This window comes from Gobio gobio (assembly GCF_949357685.1).
Source record: "Gobio gobio genome assembly, chromosome: 16".
NCBI classification, from domain to species: Eukaryota; Metazoa; Chordata; class Actinopteri; order Cypriniformes; family Gobionidae; genus Gobio; species Gobio gobio.
Window position 1 is genome coordinate 27,114,559 of NC_137109.1, and position 9,988 is coordinate 27,124,546.

General features: G+C 40.3%; 2 protein-coding genes across 2 annotated transcripts in view; both read right to left on the reverse strand.

The window, feature by feature from the left end:
• The window catches only part of LOC307140158 (uncharacterized protein), a 338,069-nt gene that overhangs the window by 312,735 nt on the left and 15,346 nt on the right, over window positions 1–9,988 (reverse strand). The window lies entirely within an intron of this gene.
• On the reverse strand, window positions 149–5,003 carry insb (preproinsulin b; the record flags this gene model as incomplete). The annotated part of the gene is given in 5 exon segments (XM_079839930.1): window positions 149–291; window positions 4,539–4,745; window positions 4,851–4,887; window positions 4,891–4,940; window positions 4,943–5,003. Coding segments are annotated over 5 exon segments (498 nt in total).

The following is a 9,988-nucleotide window of genomic DNA, read 5'->3' on the forward strand; positions in this document are numbered from 1 at the left end:
ATTCTGTTATTTAATGCTGCTTTTAAAGGAACTTTCCTCATTTCTTCTACAAGCTTCCATTTAAAATGAAAAGCAATTAAGCATGTTGTTCTTGCATATAATGATCATTTATTAACAGCTTTAACCTTCACATAGCGTTTATGCTTGTTCAGCTGCAGTAGTCTTCCAGGTGGTAGATGGTGCAGGGCCTGTGGCAGCACCGTTCCACAATTCCTCTCTTCATCTTCATCACCTTCTCTTTTAACGGATCAGCCTCTGCTACCTCATAATCTGCTAAATGTGAGAGCAAGACTGGGGAAGGAAGTGGATGATATTAATTCTTGAACTAAATCTTTCATTAAAGAGGATTATGTTTTTTCTGTGTAATGTTGCTGTTTGAGCATGAAAATGTCTGAAATGCTACAAAACACGTACTTCCGGGAACATACACCTCACAGTGTTCCTCATTTATATAATACCCGCCTATAAGGCATACGCAAAAAAGTGGCGAGGGCTAGGCTGCATCCGAAATCACATATTTCCCTGTTATATAGTAGGTGATAAACTAAATGTCTGAATTCACAGTACTCATAAAAGAGTTGGCAGAAAGTACCCAGATGACCTACTTTTTCTGGCGAGATTCTTAAGTGTGTATATGATGGACACTTTACTATCCCATGAAGCCACGGGAGAGGATTTATGAATGCAGTGAATCGACGTAACTGACGCTGGTAGGTCACATGATAATGACAACATGGTGAATGTAGTACGTCCAGATTACATTTATACCACACTCATACTATTTAGAACCAAGCGACAACCTCCCCCAGTTTCTCTTGAAGCTAATACTGAAGTGACTTAAACTGCAATTCATCGACTGGCCGCTAGGGACAGGCTCCAGAAGGGAGCAGAATCTTACTGAGCCCTAGGGCTGCTCGATTATGGAAAAAATCATAATCACGATTATTTTGGTCAATATTGAAATTACGATTATGTAACACGATTATTTCACATGACTTTGGGAATGTGTTGTATTTATTAAAAATACACCTTTCAACAATTCAATTGAAATTGTAACATTTGTTGTACTTTTTGAACTATTAAAATAAATAATATAACATATATTCAAATCAAAGTATAAAAGTATTCACGTAAAAATGATAACCACAAATAAATAAGATCAACAATATGGTTCGGCTAGATATGCTTTTCAGGTACGTCTAACATTAGTTTTCAGGTACAGAAATGTATCAAATGTAAAATAACATTGCATATTTGAGTGCATAAATTAAAGATGAATCCTATTAAACTTACAAAAGCTATTCAATCCGGATCGGATATGCGTCGTCTTTATCGACTGTATAAAGTTCACTTAAGGCATATACAGACTATGTCTGCTAGGATACTCATCAAGATGGACATGTTGACATACGTTTTGTGTGAGTTTGTCCGTTCAAGAGCAAGACTTGAAAGAGAACTCAATATGTGCGCGCTGAGAGACATGTGCGCGCTCTCGGATGAGCGCACAGAGACACATTTCCTCACAGCGCGCGCCACTTCTCATTCGCGTCTTCTGGCACTAAACCCGGGTGACGACGGTGAAAACGACTGGTCATATTCAAACATACGGCAGCACTCGCATGCATTGAACAAAGTTTACAAAGAGAGAATTATTTGAGAAATATGAGGGGAAAAAGGACGTTTACACGGCACCCCTGCTCTCGTCAATTTTTGTTTCTTTATTAGATTGTCATAGGTCACTCTGTGTTTAATTTTCAAGTGGTTAAACAAATTCGTGATGTTCCCTTGCGTTGCAGACACTACCATGTAGAAAATCTTGCACGTAGTATGTTTCTGCTCGTCGTCTGATTCCTCAAAGCCAAACTGTTCCCAGACAACGGAGTTGGTTTTGCCTTTTTTGCTCACAAACGCTGCTGTAACTGCCCTCCTTCTGCCATCTTTACTCGCGCCGAGTTTTTAAATTCCAGCGGATGATATGCACACGAGACTCACGAACTGAGAGAGATTGTGGCTTCGGGAGGGGCGGATGAGCGTGTGCGCGTTTCATTCAGAACGCAAGACAAAATAAGAGTGTTCTTGCAAAACTGAACATGGCAAAATAATCGTTTTTTCTCGATTGTACTATTTTGGTGATCGTTGGGAGGCAAAATCGAAATCGAAATCGAAATTCGATTAATTGCACAGCCCTACTGAGCCCCATGTTAAAATGCCCAACTTTACAGCAGAAAAAAAACGTTTACAGCCTGGTACAAATTGTGATTTTGGTCTATACAGCTAACTTTGCCCTTTATGACAACTCTGAGGGGGATGCTTTTTTTTTTTTCTCATTCGTTTACATTTTTATAAAGCCTTAAAGTTCAGCATAATTAAGGGCGTGGCCACTTCGAGTGACAGGTGGATAGCTGTCTGTCTGCTGTCTGTTAGGAATCGCGTCACCTCAGCTCAAGCCATGTCCGCGAGTGACGCACGATGAACTGCGCTTGAAAACTGCTCTTCAGAATCCTATGGGTGACGTCATGGACACTACATCCATATTTTTTTACAGTCTATATAGAACATACTTTTTTAGTGGTCGTGAAGTAATTACTTATTCAAAAGAAGAACCGCAAGCTTAAGCGATTTTGGACGCAGCCATAATGCCGCGTTTAAAGGATTAGTTCACTTCAAAATGAAAATGTCCTTATATTTTACTCACCCCCATCTCATCCAAGATGTTGATGTCTTTCTTTCTTCAGTCGAAAAGAAATTAAGTTTTTTGAGGAAAATATTCCAGGATTTTTCTTCACATCATAGACTTCCATGGAAATCAAAATGTTGAAGGTCCAAATCAATGCAATTTTAAAGTGCTTTGAATGGCTTCAGACACTGCACGATCCCAGACGAGGAATAGGGTCTTATCTAGGGAAACGATCATCATTAAAAAAACAAAAAACAAAGACATTAATATACTTTTTAACCTAAATTACTCATCTTGCGCTGCTCTGCGGCCGCCAGTGATTGCGCAATCACGTTGAGACGTCACACTTGACGTAGGCGGAAGTACCGCCCCAAGCAAACGTGCGAGGACTAATACAAGCGCCCTTTACCAAAAAACACTCCATCTTCAACTTCAAAATCGTCCGACATCGTTGTTTTACCTTTTATTTTTTGTTAAAGGGTGTTTGTATTGGTCTTCGCATGTGCACTTTGTAAATACGGGGGCGGTACTTCCGCCTATGTCTAGTGTGACGATTTCGACGTGATAGCGCAATCACTGGCGGCCGCTGAGCAGCGCAAGAAGAGCAATTTAGGTTAAAAAGTATATTCATTTAAAAAAAAAATTCAAATGACCGATCGTTTCACTAGACAAGACCCTATTCCTCGTCTGGGCTTGTGCAGAGTCTGTGAAGCCCTTCAAAGCGTTTTGAAATTGCATTGATTTGGACGTTCAGCATTTTGGTTGCAATTGAAAACCATTATGTGAAGAAAAATCCTGGAATATTTTCCTCAAAAAACTTAATTTCTTTTCGACTGAAGAAAGAAAGACATCAACATGAGATGGGGGTGAGTAAAATATAAGGAAATTTTCATTTTGAAGTGAACTAATCCTTTAAGGTAAGGGGCGGGACATTTCCGAAACACGCTCAAAGATGTTGACCAATCACAACACACTGATCCTGTCGACCAATCAGAGCATATAGAGTGGTGCAGGTATGACATCACTTTGTAGGCCAAAACGTGGATGCAAGTTAGCATTTTAGCATCTTCCGGTTCCCGAATTCAATGGGTTTTTTGAATGGGGTTTTGGTTAAATGGTTGAAATAAGTGGTGAACACGAGCTCAAGACACTTTCACGTTTTATTCTACAGCATAAAATACATCAGTATTACCCCACTCGTGTTTTTTTTTTAACTGTTATGTGTCTTGAAAAAGGTGATCGCTAACAAGTGGCTAAATGGGACTACAGAGGCTGTCGAGGAGATTAAACGCCATCACACAGAAAAGTCTGCTTTTACGGCCTCATTATGCTCATAATTGTGCTCTTATAAACTAGTCTAACTCAAACGTTCTGGAAAAATGTTTTGAGATAAAAACAAAGAGTTGTCGGAAGATTAGTGATGATGACGTTGAAATCGTTGGACCATGGTGTAGTTTGTTTCAGACTTTTTGGACATTTAGACTTCAAAATTCATACAAGCTGTGTTCATCTGTGATAATTATCTTGATGGACAAAACACGCAAGTATCATAAACTCAGAGCTTGTTTTTAGCGATAATCCAAAAGCCTATGGGTAAATCCTATTGGGTTTTTCTCGAGGGAACCAGTGCGATGCTAATTGTCGTTTGGCCTACAAAGTGACTTCATACCTTCACCACTTTATTGCGCTTGTCGGAAGGGGGCTTCATAGTGACAGGAACTAACTTGCAAGCATAAAAAAACTATTCTAGTAGACCCCAAAAAACTAAACCATAATAGGTCAAAAACAGAAATATAATAGGTCCTCTTTAAATATAGTTTCACACTGTAGCCTATATATGTACATTACAGAAAGTCCTCACCCAGCAAGGTATCCAGGTCCCTCCTGCTTCTGTTTGAGTAAAAGAATCCTTTAGGCCCACACACAAGGTAAAGCGCATCCACCAGGTTGGAGCCACACAGATGCTGTGATGGAGTAGAGAGTGATCCAGGCAGGGAGGCCAACAGCAGGATTATTGCTGCGGCCTGTAGCAACACCATGATGGGCAGAAGCTGTGGACATGAACTGCCTGGAATGAACGAAGAGCACAAAAAAAATTGTGTATTTTTATTTTTAACAGTTAACACCTACAGACTTCAAAACAATCCAGAAAATGAACACAAATGTTTAGTACTTACCTTTCCTGAGGGAGCACAGTCAATCAAGAGTGGTCAGGACTGGGATGCAAATGTGCTGCTTATATAGCTGCCCATTGCCAGGCCCTCGCTCTTGATGGCATCAGCGGAAAAACAAAAGTTCCCATGTAATGACATGACTCCTTATGCATGTCCTCTTGCTAAGAAGTATTAGACATCAGATAACTGTAATGGGCTTTATTACGATCAGATTAAAACGTACAGGTCAGGTGTGTATTTCAGTTAGGTATGTTCTTAGTTTCTCTTGCTGAATTGTTTATTTAACTAAACAATCCAACAGGATGCAGGTCCTTTTGGGCAAACGAGAGCAGGAAGTAGTTCTCAGAAGTGTTGTGAGGATCTACGATGAAAGTGAGAATTTTAAGAGTCCAGATGTGTCTGAAGCGGCACAACAAAAAAAAACTCCTGGGGACAAGTGTGAAGTTGCAGTTGAAGAGAATCCGCATCTTCACCTTTTAAATTTCTTCAAATGTTAACACCAAGGGACACAGATGACCGGTCTAATAGGACCCCCTGAGGTAATACAATGCCATCTTTCACTTCTCCCTTCAACTGTGTGTTATGAGGCCGTTATCAGGGGGTGGTGAATAGAGCTTTAATCAGACTTTTAATAAATTACCATATTAACTGCAGGAAAGCCAGTCACCTTGAAAAGGAATATTCTAGAAATAACTTTGTATTTCTGTAGATGAAAGTCAATTGCTCTTTTAATTATATATTATATTATACTTTATATATAAGTCATATAAAAGTCATCGACTGTACTAAATTACACATTACTTTATTATCTAAAAATTCTATGTTTTATAATAATATTATTAAATTAATGAATTAAATAACATTAATGTATAATATATACATAAATATAATATAAAATAATAATACAAATATATTATTACTTTATATATTATATTTAGCTACGTCCAATATTATAAATGAAAGACGAAGACTGTTCAAAATTCTCTTGTCTAATAATGTACTATTAAATAATAATGCTATAAACTAATAAATAAATAAAATAATTTTATATAATATAATACAGTGGGGAGAACAAGTATTTGATACACTGCCGATTTTGCAGGTTTGCAATTTTTATCATTGGTACTCTTCAACTGTGAGTGACGGAATCTAACACAAAAGTCCAGAAAATCACATTGTATGATTTTTAAGTAGTTAATTTGCATTGTATTGCATGACATAAGTATTTGATACATCAGAAAAGAAACCTTTGTTTCCAATTACAGAGATCATACGTTTCCTGTAGTTCTTGACCAGGTTTGCACACACTGCAGCAGGGATTTTGGCCCACTCCTCCATACAGACCTTCTCCAGATCCTTCAGGTTTCGGCTCCCTCCAAAGATTTTCTATTGGGTTCAGGTCTGGAGACTGGCTAGGCCATTCCAGGACCTTGAGATGCTTCTTACGGAGCCACTCCTTAGTTGCCCTGGCTGTGTGTTTCGGGTCGTTGTCATGCTGGAAGACCCAGCCACGACCCATCTTCAATGCTCTTACTGAGGGAAGGAGGTTGTTGGCCAAGATCTCATGATACATGGCCCATCCATCCACCCTCAATACGGTGCAGTCGTCCTGTCCCCTTTATAGAAAAGCATCCCCAAAGAATGATGTTTCCACCTCCATGCTTCACGGTTGGCAGTGTTGGGCACGTTACTTTAAAAAAGTAATTAGTTATAGTTACTAGTTACTTCTTACAAATAGTAACTGAGTTAGTAACTGAGTTACGTCATTATAAAAGTAACTAATTACCAGAGAAAGTAACTACTGTGTTACTTTTTTTTTTTCCCAAATGTTCAAATATGTCAAATAACTTGGATGCCCCCAATTTGAAATATATTAAATGAATTAATTGGACACTAAATAGAATAAATTGCTATCATAAAACATTGTACATTGAATGTACACTATTGTAATGTTGCTGTGGGACAATGTGAGAGACACCTATCAAATTCAATATATTATTGTAAATATTATCAGTAGACCTACTATAGAGTAAATATAATCTGTAAATAGTATCAGTACTTCTTTACTACTCCTCTGGTAGTGGAGCTCACGTTATCACCTGGGTTTTTAGCCACTAATGTTGTGGCTGTGATGATGTGAGGCTTCATTAGATTAGAATTACTTGCCACCGACGGGGAGAGACTCTTTCTTCCTGGGCATAAGCTGCACATTACATAAACATTCTTACCTTTCACCTCAACGAGGGAAAAGTAGCGCTTATACTTCCAGTTTGCGAAAACTACCTTTGAAGTCGTTGGACTGCCATCGCTGACTGTGCATATGCGTGTGTCATAGGTGTGTGTGTGTGTGTGTGTGTGTGTGTGTGTGAACTCAACCTATCAACCTCAACCTTGTCTCCCACCCACCAATCATCATCAGTTATGTGTAGCAACACAACCCACCCCCCAACACGCATGGCTGGCGCACGCGCGCACACACACACACACACACACACACACACACACACACACACACACACACACACACACACACACGCATGTTGCAGGTCCGACTGACAGAGAGCCTGTTCGGATGAAAACCGCTTCAGTGAGCTCAATTATAGTAACGCCGCATTTTTTTTCTCAGTAACGCTAACGGCGTTGTAACGGAAGAAACAGTAATTCGTTTGATTACTCGTTACTGAAAAAAGTAATTCCGTTAGTAACGCCGTTTATCTATAATGCCGTTATTCCCAACACTGACGGTTGGGATGGTGTTCTTGGGGTTGTACTCATCCTTCTTCTTCCTCCAAACATGGCGAGTGGAGTTTAAACCAAAAAGCTCTATTTTTGGCTGCGTTCACACTGCAGGCTGAAACGACCCAATTCCGATTTTTTTGCCCTTATGCGACCTGTATCTGATCTTTTCATGACAGTCTGAACGACACAGATCCGATCTTTTCAAATGCGACCCAGGCCACTTGGGTATGTGGTCCAAATCCGATACATATCCGATCTTTTGAAATGCGTCTTCAGTCTGAACTGCCAGGTCACATGTATCCGACCCGCACGTCGTTGATACGCGACAAACGTCATCATTGTTACTCCCGTTCCTTACTCCAGTCCAGTGGTGGCAGTAATGCACAAGAAATAGTTGCTAACCGCCAATAAAAGAAGAAGTACGCACCTGTTGCTAGCCAATACACTCCAACGCGTTTCTGCACTGTTATGGGCCGCCGCAGACGTGTCTCTTCCCGTGACAAAGTTAGTTGAAGGCGCTCGCAAACATAATTGAAGGTGGATCTGGTCATTCTGAAGTTACTGACGAATTCGGTATCAGTAAAGCCACTCACATCAGTATCCCACCACTCCTGGCTGCGACTCCGCACACACACGTTTCTCTGTACCGACGTTGCTACCACTGCTTTTTTAATTTTCTTCTTAACATGAGAAGGTTGTAATGGTGCTGGCTCCGTTGCGAAAATAACTTTAATAAAGCTAAACGAACTCCAATGCTGACACCCATATTTGGCTACTTCCGTAAACAACAAGTGACGTCGTTGACCGTTGAGTACTCTTCTGCGCATGCGGGTCACTTCTGGGTCATTTCACGTTCACACAGGAGATCACAAAAGGTCGCATTTAATTGGAAATGTGAACGGCCTTGCAAAAAAATCACATTTTTTCAAAAAATCGGAATTTAGCATTAAGCCCTGCAGTGTGAACACAGCCTTTGTCTCATCAGACCACATGACCTTCTCCCATTCCTCCTCTGGATCATCCAGATGGTCATTGGCACACTTCAGACGGGCCTGGACATGCACTGGCTTGAGCAGGGGGACCTTGCGTGCGCTGCAGGATTTCAATCCATGACGGCGTAGTGTGTTACTAATGGTTTTCTTTGAGACTGTGGTCCCAGCTCTCTTCAGGTCATTGACCAGGTCCTGCCGTGTAGTTCTGGCCTGATCCCTCGCCCCAGATTGAGGGAGATTGACAATCATCTTGAACTTCTTCCATTTTCTAATAATTGCGCCAACAGTTGTTGCCTTCTCACCAAGCTGCTTGCCTATTGTCCTGTAGCCCATCCCAGCCTTGTGCAGGTCTACAATTTTATCCCTGATGTCCTTACACAGCTCTCTGGTCTTGGCCATTGTGATGAGGTTGGAGTCTGTTTGATTGAGTGTATGGACAGGTGTCTTTTATACAGGTAACGAGTTCAAATAGGTGCAGTTAATACAGGTAATGAGTGGAGAACAGGAGGGCTTCTTAAAGAAAAACTAACAGGTATGTGAGAGCCGGAATTCTTACTAGTTGGTAGGTGATCAAATACTTATGTCATGCAATAAAATGCAAAATAATTATTTAAAAATCATACAATGTGATTTTCTGGATTTTTGATTTGTTAAGATTCCCGCTCCCACAGTTGAAGTGTACCTATGATAAAAATTCCAGACCTCTACATGCTTTGTAAGTAGGAAAACCTGCAAAATCGGCAGTGTATCAAATACTTGTTCACCCCACTGCATATAGATATAAATAGTAATAATAAAAAACAAATATTTTTAATGCAATGGCCAATACTATAAAATGAATATTGGAAAATATGTATACTGTTCAAATTGTTAGAAACAGACAGCCTGAATCCTGTCCCTGTCTCCCAGAGGAAGATGAAGCCGTCTAAATACGCTCTCACGAAACCTGGTATCTATAACAAGTGCAATTTATTTAAAGCTGTCTTGTGTCTGACAGGAGGAAAGCCAAAGTCCAGTACTGTTTTATAGAAAGAACGTTTGGCCGTTCAGTCTGACTGCGGCTTGTTCTTCGTCTGGACACTGAGACTGTCAGCCTGAAGCAATGACAGGGTCCCCTGACGTCTGCGCTCCCTGTCCAAGCAGTGACAGTCCGTAATTCAGCACTAACCTCTGCCGTGACCTACCCTTCGCCCTGCCATTCCACTCCCACTCTAAAACATGCAAGACTGGCGTTTGCACTTTCGCTGTCCTTTTTTGCAGATTTACGGTGGAATACTAAATTCAAGGAGGTGAGATATCTACCGTGAAGCTGAAATCTGCACCAAAATAGCCCATCAAATTGAGTGTTTTTTTTTTTTTTTTTTTTCAGGCCGCACACACATACTGTCCTGCTGATATCGGGAGAT